Raw genomic sequence first — 12,385 nt, 5'->3', positions numbered from 1 at the left:
AACAATTATCACCCTCACGCGCCTGTAAGATTCAAGAGCGTTACAAATGATACAAGTCATTCTGAAAAAGTTACAAATTTAAACATGTATAAGAAAACAAGTTTTTGAAACTAGAAGGTGGTTCGTAGAATTCAAATTTTAATAATCTTCAAAATAATTCAAACGTTTTATCACTTCCTTAGCTGATTTTTAATATTCAAACATGAGAAGCATACATAATCAACTTTGTGCATATTTTACAAGATGTCTACCCCTATATACACTTATTTACTACTTTTCCATAGCAACAACTTTCTTTTTTCTTAGTTAACGATTACCAAAAATAATCTCTCGATATCGCTATGTGTCTTTCTGTTCTTTATATATAATACTGCTCAACTAATTCGCCTCTGATCCCTTTTTTTATAAGCTGGCACAGATTGCAAATACTATATACAGCGTTATCGTTATAAAACGTAGTGTCAAAACTGAAAGCTACTGGACTATCTAGGGACAGGAAATAATCTCTTTACCAAGAATTGATATCTGAACCAATAAAAACTATTTGGAAGATGGATCTTTAAGTTGTCATCATTCTGTAGCAGAAGGAGTATAGAAACAAGGCTTGTTATACTTACCCTTTGTTAGCTTGGATTACAGTATCCATGGTTCCTAAAGATAATCATTTTTTTTTTTTTTTTTTTTACGGAGAAGTTTAGTTGAAGTCAATTACATTTTCCAATGATATTAGATCAATAGAATCGCTAATTACTTCCATCATGAAAGACAATTACTAAGTTTGTGGCACAAATGAGTTCTTCTGGAAGTATTCCAGACAAACAACAGGTATCGATGCGGTGGTTCAATGGTAGAGCGTTCGCCTCTGGTGCGTGGTGTCCCTGGTTATATCCCCACTCGCGCCAAGTGAACTTTGTGATAGACAAACACCGCGTGCGTGAGTTTTCTCGAGATTCTCATGTTTCCTCTCATTTTATTCATTCCGTCATTTTATTCATTTCTTATCATCATCGTCTCCTTAAGACTAGCCGACATAATTATGGGACGTAAAACTGAAAGATTTCATTTCATTTATAAACAACAGGTCAGAAATAATAGTGAGAAGCTATTATACCCTACAGCAAGTTGAAGTTACTATGTTTTGCTGTCCTAAGCGTTTAACACAGTATCTTGAACAAGCATTACATTTAGCACAAAAATCTTGTTTCTGATCTCAAGTGTGAACTTCACCTTCATCTGATTTAAATGCAATTAGTTCATAAATAAGTAAAGTTAATAAGGCTGTTCTTTTTCAGGCGGGACCTGGAGTAAACAAAATAGAGGGATAGGATTTTTTTTTAAAAAAAAAGTCCTCCTCAATACACGCTACTCTGGAAAGAAGTATATGGTAATTTCTCAGTCAGGGCTCACGAGAGTTCTGACTTCCTATGTTTAATGTGATTCACGCTACCTCAGGCTATTACTTGCTCCAGCTCCAGTTCTCTAACCTCAATAAGATTTGCATTAGCTCGATCTAGCACTCATTATCCTTGCTGCTAAGGGGCTCGAACACACTATCCTCAATGAATTTCGTATTCGCTTCTGCTCTCACTCTTTCGGAGTCGGGGTCTAGACTTGCTATCCACTTACAGGACTCGGACTCTAGCTCACTATCCGCTAATAGAACTCGGACTTTGGCTTGCTATTCTCTTAAAGAACTAGGGCTCTAGCTTGCTATCCATTTATAGGATTCGGATGCTGGCTTACTATTAACTTTCAATACTCGGGATTAAGTTTGTTATTCACTTACACGAGAACGTGGGTGGGCTCTTTCTTGCAGTCACTTATAGGACTCAGATTTCAAGTTGATTTGAGTTTGGTGTTCCTTTCAGCATTAAGGCTATATAAGACGTGGACCTACAGTTTTTTGTAGGATCCGTACCACGCATCTATCATCTACCAGGATCATCGGGAATCGAACACGTATCTATTACACTAAAGGCTTGTACGCTGACCGCTTAGCCGCGAGGAAACGCCTATAGGACTTTGATTCCACTTATAGGACTCGGCCTCTGGTTTACTATCCATTTATAGCACTCGGACTCTGGCTTGCTATTCATTTATAGGACTGAGGCTCAAGCTGGTTATAAACTAACAAAAGGACTAGTGCTCTTACTTGCTACCGACTTAATAGACTCGGAATGTGGCTTGCTTTCTACATATAGGACCCGGGCTCAGGTTTGTTATCACTTCCACGAGGACTCGCGCTCTTGCTTGCTATCAACTTATATGCTCGGACCCTGGTTTGCTATCCAGTTATTGGACTTGGACTCTAGTTTGTTGTCCACTTACAGGACTCTGACTCTAGTTTGTTATCCACTTACAAAAACTTGTCCTAGCTTACAAACCACTTATAAGATTCTGAATCTGGCTTGCTATCCACTTATAGGATTTGGGCTCTGGCATGTTATAAACTTGCACGAGGACTTGTCCTGGTCTTTTATCCACTTATACGAGGAATCATCCTGGCTTGCTATCCACCTATAGCACTCGGACTGAATTGCTATTTACTTAGAGATCTTAGATTCTGGCTTGCTATTTACTTACAGGACTCGAACTTTGGCTTTGTATCCATTTTTTTGGATTTGGGCTCTGGTTTATTATCCACTTAAACAAGGACTCGGGCTCTGGCTTGCTAACAACTTATAGGATTCGGACCCTGTCTTGCTATTCACTTGCACGACTAGGGCTCTGGATTGATTAATCACATATGGGACACGGATTCTTGCTTCTCTGTTCACCTATATGACTACTTCAGCACTGGCTTGCTATTCACTGGCAGGACTAGGGCTCTGTCTTGCTAGTGAGTCCACTTACACGAGGACTCGGGCTTCGGCTTGCTATCCATTCACAGAACTCGAACTCTGGATTGTTATCCACTTACACGAAGACTCGGGCTCAGTCTTGTCACCAATTACACGAGGAAACCGGTTTTGGCTTGGTGTCTACTTATAGAACTGGGACTCTGGATTGCTATCCAGATACAAGACTAGGTTTTCTAGCTTATTATCCGGTTACAAGACTCGAATTCTGACTTGCTATTCACTTATGACTCTGTTCTGGCTTTGCTATCCACTTACAGAACTCGTGCTCTGGCTTGCTTTCGATTTACAAGACTCGGATTGTAGTTTCCTCTCTACTTACAGGGATGAATTCTGGTTTCCTATCCACTTACAGGAGTCGGTTTCTAGCTTGCTACTCACTTACAGGACTCCGTCTCTCCCTTGCTATCTATTTACAGGTCTCGGACCCTGACTTACTATCTATTTGCAGGATTCAGACTCTGGTTTACTATCAATTTAGACAAGGAATCGGCCTCTGGCTTCCTATTCACTTAAAAACTAGGGCTTTGGTTTGATATCTACTTATAGGACTCTGGCTTGCTTTCCACTTTCACGACTCGGGGTCTGACTTGATATCCACTTAGAGGACCCGGACTCTAGCTTACTATCCACGTATAATACTCAGGCTCTGCCTTGTGATCCACTTACATAAGGACTCGAGGTCTAGATTTATATCCACTTACAGAACACTGATTCTGGCTTGCTGTCTGTTTACAAGACTCGTGCTCACACACGTTCAAACTTACTTATAGAGCTCAAGGCCGATCGATGCTGAAAGCTAGGCTCGTGAGTTTGAACATTGACCGATATTCATATTGTTTACTGAAATTCAAGAACACAAAGATTTCAGTAAAAAGTTGTCTTTTTTGCTGCATTGTGTTACACAATATTGCCACCCAAAAATTGTGTAGCCGAAAATACTCTACTCTGTAGTCTAAGAAACACCAGTGAATTTTGGTAGGAGTAATAGGTATAAATTTCTACAGATTTAATGTAACATCACATTTTCTTGGATTGGGGTTGCATGCCCGTTGGAAATAACGCGTTGGATAGTTCTTCATTGGTATGGATTAATGGATGCAAATTGGTTACTGTCTCTTATGAGATTATAGAGCGAAATTACAATTAATTAATAGGTAACATTTAGATATTCTATAATTATAAAATTGCAATATCTGTAGCATGGGGAATATTGTTAACATCAATAGGTTCGTTGAATGGAATGTCTACTTTGACGACTGGTGTAAAACTCACCTCAGCACTAGAACACTAAGACTAGTACCTCAGCAATAGAAGAATGGACTAAGAGCAGGTGTCTAACTTCAAATGTCACAAATTTTGTAGCAAACAAACTGCAGACCCAGACAGTTAGGAGGCAGGGCCTTGTTGAATAGAGTCGTATAAAATTGAACCGTGGAAAAAGTTGCGAGAAACATTAACAGTGCAAATTGGGCTAGAAATTCCGAATGAACGCACCATTTGCTGTTGGTCTGAGAGATTCTCTTCCGATTACACAGTATTACAAACTGATCCCCATGGCCACCGATTTGAATCGTTTCCGGATGAGCTCAGAAACAAACAAAAGAGGAACCCCAAAAAACTGCTTGTGTCATTGCAGACGAGTTTAGATATACTCGGTACTACTGTCGTTCAGCGACTTCATTCAATTGATAAGGTAAAAAGTTGGATTCATGGATGCCACATGAGTTGACACCGATCAAGAAAGATCACCGTTTGGAGGAATGCACTTCTCGAGGTTAAAAAATAACAGGGGAAGGTTTCCTGCATCAGATTGTCATTTTTTTATGAAAATAAATCTGTTACGATAATCGTAAATATTTAGGATAGTGATTGGATCTTGATCAAAGTTCAAAGTGGGTTTTTAATACCTGTAGAAGATGTTGTTAGTATGGTGATTTATGAGTAGTTGACCCATCACGTCTTTCTCCGTCGACGTGAAACTTTAAAATTGTGGACCGTTGCAGTGCTGAACTCCACAAAATGCATCTCAACTTTGCCTTCAAAAATCCACAAATGTTCAAAAGACATCCTGTACACATATTGTATGATAGTGCACGCATAATGTCGCTCAAGAGACATTGGACACTCTCCATGAGTTGTAGTATGAAACCTTAATCATCTCCCACAGTTTCCTGACTTTTACGCCATAGTAGATTTTCCTATATCTAGATCACTTCTTGTGATGGAAGACCTTTCTTGATGATAGAGTGATGCAATATGCGGTTAGTGATTTCTTCACATTACACACTGCAGACTTCGTTCGCAATAGGATCCAATCGTTGGATATTCAATGGAAAAATTGCGAAATTGCATGGTTGGGATGGCGACTGTTTTGATTACTAAAAACAGTAGCTTTAAGTCTTTTAGCCTTGAGCGACATCTTGACCTTGAAGTGGCATATCTGGGAATAAATTTCATTCTCACCAATCTAATAAAATAAGAAATGATTGGTCGTCATTAATACTGATGGCTATTTGAGCATTGATTAGTATTGTATTTATGTAACTGTAGTTTATAACGCATTGCTGTATTTTAACGATTGTTAAATAGTCTCTTCTTTACCAATGGCCCTCTAGTTTTACTTAGAAAACCTAACAAATTATAATATGATTATATCACGAACACTTTTGAGAGTGTTTTTGTCAAATACAGCGATATTACACCATGACTTAACAGGTCATACTGATCTTAAAGATCTCATTACACTGGCCCCGTAGAATTAAGGCAGGTTGATCCTAGTGTCTGCAGAGAGCATGCTACTAGTAGTTTGAAAGTCGTCAGACAAGGTGACGAATATGGTTGTGTGTGTAAATTCTTTGTGGGACATAGTCAGTGTCTGTAATTCCAGGAGACGTCAAGGAACGCCTATTGTGCTTGTAAATAATTTTGTGCATGATCGTTCAATGGAACTGCGAGAGTTCGGGTGGCCGTCCTACAGCTAGCGTGTATTGTAACGGCCAGTAGTCTCTATGTGGTACACGTTTGGAAACATAGGGGTTCCCACAGCAGACATGCTCTCGTAAGCGAGGGCCTGATTAGAAGAAACTTTTAAGTCCAGCCTCACTGATAGGACGGCAAACGACAGTGTAATCAGAGCCACCGTTGCAATCATGAATACTGCAAGTGTATGAATACTGTTAGAGGAAGATCTACGTTCCTGTGTTTCTATCGCACGATTACCCTTGATACCTGCTTATACCAAGAATGTCTTTAGTGTTATCGGAAGAAACAGCAGTTGCAAGACGAAAAACGGAAAATGGTGTTTAGTGATGAGACTCATTTTTGTCTGGGGCAAATTGCCGTATGAATGTCCGTAAACATACACATGAACAAGAAAATACAGCGTGTATTCTTACTTTCTCTATAGGACTCACCTGGCTTTCTTGTATATGAGACAATGTATTTACTCCTTTTGCCTTTGGTATTCATTCTGGAGACTATGGCCAGTACATTGTGCATTCATGACGTCTATCCTGTCTTCCAATCGTATTTCGAGGCTTCGTTGTACCTTACCTTCTACCAGGATTATGAACATTCCGATAACGATAGTTCAACTCAGCGTAATCCACTGGATATACACCTACTCTAGCCTGCCAGGTCTCCGGACTTAAGTCCCTTACAATAAGTATAGAATATGGTGGAAAGGTATGAAAGACATTATAGCTGATAGCTTCTGACAACGATCATCACCCAGCTAGACCGTGGAATACTACACCCGAAACAGATGTTCATCATCTGTGTCCGATTAACTACTTGTATGAGTGCTTGGGGTGGTTACACGAAATGATGCCCACAAGAGAAAGGGTCATAACGCATAGTGCACCACTGAAACTTTAAGGAAGAATTAAACACTTAAATCAATTGGCAACTATTAAAAAAAAAAGCTTAGTAATTTATACAAGAGCAACACTTAATCAACCTCCCACTACCAAGGCGGTATGGTAAACAGAACCACTAGGAAAATTTGAAAGTAGAAATTGATTTTGCGGATTCATGGGTGTATCATGAATCTTAGGGAATGTGATCATCCATAATTCCACTTGATATTATGTTGAGTGCTGTGTGTTTCCCAACTCCTTGTGAAGTATATTCGGGATTTTCCACTGGTGCCATGTTCAAATCACTTCTATCGACCTTGGGTGCTAGCTTTGGACCAAATCCGTACTGTTTCCGGTAACTGTTTCTACCGGTAGAAAATTCAAACCCTAAAAAATAATGTTATTAAATTTTAATTTTCCATTTAACACTGCACTAGCATCGTAAACTGCATCCCTTTAAAATCTTGTCATTTAACCCTTTCTGCCTATCCTTATACCCAAAAAGGTAACCTATTATGATTAATTGTGAGTGGCGCTGATTTCCGTATACCTTTGAGGGGAAGTGGTATTCAAGTATGTGTGTTTTGTTGTCATATCAGTTGCGGATCCAGGACGGACTTCTGGGGAGGCGGTGGGTTGTAATACTGCTACTTAGATCTACTTTTAAGAGCTCCAAACTCTGGGATGGGTTTAATTTATATATATAAAATAAGAAAATGTCCTCTTCTGGGGAGGGCGATCCGCCACTGTGTCATATATCGTCTAACAATGCATTGATGAGAATTTTAATACAAATACAGGGAGCCAAATAAAGGAACTTTGGGGATCAGCATCCTCGCTTCCTCTCCCCCCAAGGATCGGCGCCCGTAGTACTTGTGAAGTTGCACTTCATTTATATAAAGTTGTAAAGTTTCATTCCATTCACTTCATTCAATTTGTTTCAAAGATTATTAGACAAATATTTTAAATTCTCATTTTTATTGTACCTTGTTTTATAATGTTACACATCTATTTCATTTCTTTCTCTTCCTCAGGAAATGGATTGCATTGTCAACCAAATGATGAATGTTGCAGAATATTTGGGTTGGGATGTGTCTGAGCTAAAGCCGGTAAATATATGTCATACTTTCCTATACTTTATACAATATTCTATTGTTAAGAAATAGCATAATTACTTAGGCCTAAAATTTAAAAAAAAAATACTTTAAATAGATCTTATGTGTTTTAGATCATATACAACTCATCGCCATATTCACTAATAGTCTATATTGCCGTTACATGTAGATCAATTGCCACAAGAGAAGTTTCCATATTCATGTCACCCTGAAAAAATTAATATCTTAAAACCAGAGCTGGATTAACCCATCTGGAGGTCCGGGGCTAGAAAAGGTATGTGGTCCCTGCTACTTCAACTAATATATCTCTGTGAAAGTACAGCAGGAAAGTAAAGAGCCTGACATACTAAAAATGATACAAAATTTACCATTTTTCTTTTGCTTGTTTTTCATAAGTGAAAGGAGATAATGAAATGCAACTTACCACAATCATAGATAATGTTATTCTACACATAGATGTTATTGTAACAGAAAATATGAACCTGAAGAATTTTCAGTATTGCCATCCATAGAAATTATGGTGTTGCCAGAATAACATTTCTCGGAAAATCAAATTAAGGTAGTGACTATTAGTTTTAGTATGTCAGGCTCTTAAGGGAATATGTTTCATATTTTTGATAATATTTTATTTTATGATGATGATTGTATCTTCATGATTCTATTTAGACAACTAGTTGAGATTTTAATCAGAGTGGAGACTCGGGGCTATGGCCCCCTAAGCCCCTCCCTTAATCCGTCCCTGCTTAAAACCGTTGCGTTTTTCTCTTCCACCGCACCTGTAATTGAATGACAATCTTCAGAATACATTTGATTAACGGAACCTGTAAAAAAAAAAAAAAAAAAAAAAACGTAGATCTTAGTTTCTTAAAGTAGCATGGGGATATATGGCCCTAAAAGTATCGAAATACAGCATTTATTTTTCGTTTTCACTAGTGCTTATGTACAGTGTGCACATAATCTCATCAATGGGGAGGGGGAAGATTCAAGCTCTAAAGTTCATAGGAGGGGATTAAAGCACGAAAATCCCTATCGCATACGCTACTGTTTATGTAGGCCTACTATATATACGTATATTTGAGAAATACTGGTGGATTTTCATTTCCCATTCTATTAGCTATTGTTCGGAAGAGTTTTAATTATTTTTTTTTATTCTTTATTCTATTTTTATTCATTTATAAAATACTTGAAGAACAGGATCCTCTATATCTGCTTGATATATTTATTTATGCTTAATGACAAGGAAATGAAATTTCATAAAGGATCCAGTTTATGTATATTTTACATATATTATTGAAAATTAAATATATGCATGTGTAGTCATAAAACATTTTACACTAGCATTATTCCTCGGTCTTATGAGAGCGAGAAAAATATCAACTTCCAGTATTTGGCCTTTTCTCACATTCTGACATCACCCACATCTTCCCCGCTTGTAAGACGTCACGTTGAATTTTATGACGCATATACATTAAACTTTATCCTCTCCCCCCCCCCTTTCGTGACTAGGCTGGCTGCCCGGATGAATGAATTCAAGCCGTCCATCTCTGACATTTTTATAAGGTAATTTCCAGCTCTGAAACTCGTGTTACGAGAACTACTCATGCGCCACTAAGATACGCTTAATGTGTTGAAATAATTTACGGAGCTCCTTCTCTTATCTCAGAGAACCTCCCCCAGCCCGCCTTTTTCTGTCTCTTTTACTTCTTCCGTTGTTGAGTGTGTGCATGCAACTAAGAATAATGACAAAGAGCTCGGCTGTCATGTTGGCGCCCCAACCACCATTTTTCTCTTCAACGGAAATTGCGACAAATTATAAATGCTGGGTATATAATTATATGTGCAAAGAATATTTCTCTGAAAGATCAGATTTATTGTATTCAACTGTTTACTATTTTTATACTTTCTAAGTTCTGGCGACGCCAGACATTCGTCTTAAAAGGTTTTCTTAAGTACTATAAACTACAGTAAACTGAGTAAAGATTTAGGGAAGAGAATGACATATTTCTATTACACTATTACTCAACATCAGACTTTCCGAGAGAATTTTGAATCTCGCTTGTGTGTGTGTGTAAACTAAACTGTCGGGTTTCATAGTAACTTCTTACATGGAAGCTTTAAACTTTTTTTTTTTTTTTTTTTTTTTTTTTGCTTTAAGGATACATTGTTTTACTACACAATACACGAATTATCGTTCTAAATGTAGCTTTCTTGACTGAGGTGCGGGAGACCTAAATTCAATTGACAATGGAAGTTCGTTCGAATCCAATGTTAAGCCGTAAATCTATGTTTCTACAACTTCGGTGATTAAAAAAAATCGAGTTGTTGTACAGATCATCAACTTTGTTAGAAAAATGGTTGAGCCAATGTTGGCAAATAGTTGGTCAATAGAAGCAGATATTAAGGAAAGAGGTTGAGCCAATGTTGGCAAATAATTGGCCAATAAAAGTAGAAGGTACTTCGAAAAAATGTTGTGCTAAGGGCAATTTACTAATAACTTATCAACGATTTGGAAAACACTCTACGCTGATCCAATAAACATCTTCTGAACGTTGGATGTTCCATAGAAATTATCTATGGACAACAGCTTGGGGCAGATATTCAATTTCCCAACATTAAGTCTACTTAAGTTACTTAGGTTTCATCATGTTGAATGACCTACGTAGGATAGTATTGGGCTTTTTCAGATAGAACGATTAGTCAACATTCTACAACTACGCTACGTTGGCTCAATGTGTGTGTGTATGTTTTTTTTTCTTTCTTATTAGGGCATTATCATCAAAAAATTCTCCATGCCACTTGCAACAAATGTACTTCATTCTCCTACTATATTCTTTGTATTCAAGGAAGAATTATTTCCTGTATTACTAATTCCATTTATTTTTTCATCTATTCCTCTTTATTTTTCTTTAAGCTATCCTTCTGTTACAGGTTATCCTTCGGAATTACATTTCTTATCGAACATTGTACCCAAAAAAATCTTCTTTACCTAACAGTTTTGTTCGCTTTTTCAAACACTTTCATGTCATTTATTCATTTCACTCACAAGTATTGCTTTCCAAACGCAAAATGGGCTTTAAAAATTTTAAACGTATTAGGAACATCTTTTAACATACTTATAATCTTCATATTAAAGTATCTTATAGTAAATGTAAGGGGCCGCGGTGGCTCAGTGATAGAGTGTTCACCTCTGGTGCATGGGGTCCTTGGTTCGATCCCAGCTAGTGAACCTTGTGGTGGACAAACACCGTGTGCGTAGGTTTTCTCGGGGTTCTCCCACTTTCTTTATTCCACCATTTCATTTATTTCTCATCATCACCGTCTCCTTCAGCCCAGCATAACCGTGGGACATAAAACTTAAAAAGATTTATAGTAAATGTAGGGTAAAAAATCCTTTTAATATATACTTACTATAGTTCCTGGTTGTGCTTAAAGTTTATGATGTCATTTATGGAAGTCTAGGAAACGTATTTACTTGAATTTTTGTAATCTAATATAGAATCCTATGTGGTGCGCCAGTGTTTGGAATAGTTTAGGTTTACAAGTTATTATAGCATATTCAATAGTGAATGACTGAACTTTATTCGCTTTCGAATGGCTAGCGCACGTGCCTTTGATGCACGAGGTTCTGGGATCGATTCCTGGTGAGAGAGCATCGTAAGAACTACAGTGGTTCAGATTTCCCTTTAAACTGTACGTCTATCTTACATAGTGTAGCAGCTGACTCAGGATGTAAGTATAAATCAATAAATAATTAGGGAATGGTGATGTATACTAGTTCCTCTTCTATTATATTTTAAAGGTAACCAAGAAAGTTCTATCGCTTTTGAATTGAAAGTTCTGTCTTCAATTGACCCTCACACCGTGAGGTGAATGCAAATGAAGATAAGGCGACGGTCAGTTGTTGGTGTGGGTATATCCAATACACCACCTAGTTGTGGCAGTTCAGTTTCACCGTGAACTTGCGTAAGGACAGAGTGAACATGGGACCTCCATCTCCACACAGTTTTATAAGGGCGTGTATGCTGTACGAGTTCAAACTGAGGTCAAATGCCACTGCAGCGGGGCGGAAGATATGCCAGGCCTTTGGCGACGGTGTCGTGACTACGCGGACAGTGCAGCGATGGTTTAACAAGTTTAAGGACGGTGACGAAACACTCGAAGACGCAATACTTGCCGGAAGACCAACATATGTACAAAATAAAGATCTTCAGGCTCGTAATTGAGGCAAACAGTGCCCAGACATGTGAGAAACTGAGACCACAATTCAGTGTGATGAGAGAAACCATTTGGCAGCACCTCCATCAACTTGGGATGCACTACAAGTTGGGTCAATATGTCCCACATGATTTGACTCCGAGCCAGAAGGAAACTCGAGCAGATCTGTTTCTTTGCTGTCTCGTCTGAGGAAGGAGCCATTTCTGGCATGTTGACATGTGATGAGAAGTGGGTTTTGTACGAAGCTCCACGTTGCGTTTATCATTGGTTAGCATTCCATGAACCGGTTCCAAAGCAGCCGAAACCAGCACTGCACCAGAAGAAGGTCCTCCTGTGT

At 38.2% G+C, this 12,385-nt stretch overlaps 1 protein-coding gene across 3 annotated transcripts in view; it reads left to right on the top strand.

The window, feature by feature from the left end:
• Positions 1–12,385, top strand: part of Dgk (diacyl glycerol kinase 1) — a 527,084-nt gene that overhangs the window by 468,531 nt on the left and 46,168 nt on the right. For all 3 annotated transcript variants that reach the window (XM_081736412.1, XM_081736413.1, XM_081736411.1), the window contains one exon: positions 7,753–7,827. In XM_081736412.1, coding sequence (XP_081592538.1) covers positions 7,753–7,827 — 75 coding nt within the window. The remainder of the gene's footprint in view (positions 1–7,752; positions 7,828–12,385) is intronic.

This window comes from Thermobia domestica, chromosome 13 (assembly GCF_964235325.1).
Source record: "Thermobia domestica chromosome 13, izTheDome1.hap1.1, whole genome shotgun sequence".
Taxonomy (NCBI): Eukaryota; Metazoa; Arthropoda; class Insecta; order Zygentoma; family Lepismatidae; genus Thermobia; species Thermobia domestica.
Note: the sequence above shows the minus strand (reverse complement) of the source record. Positions and strands in the feature narration are given on the sequence as shown.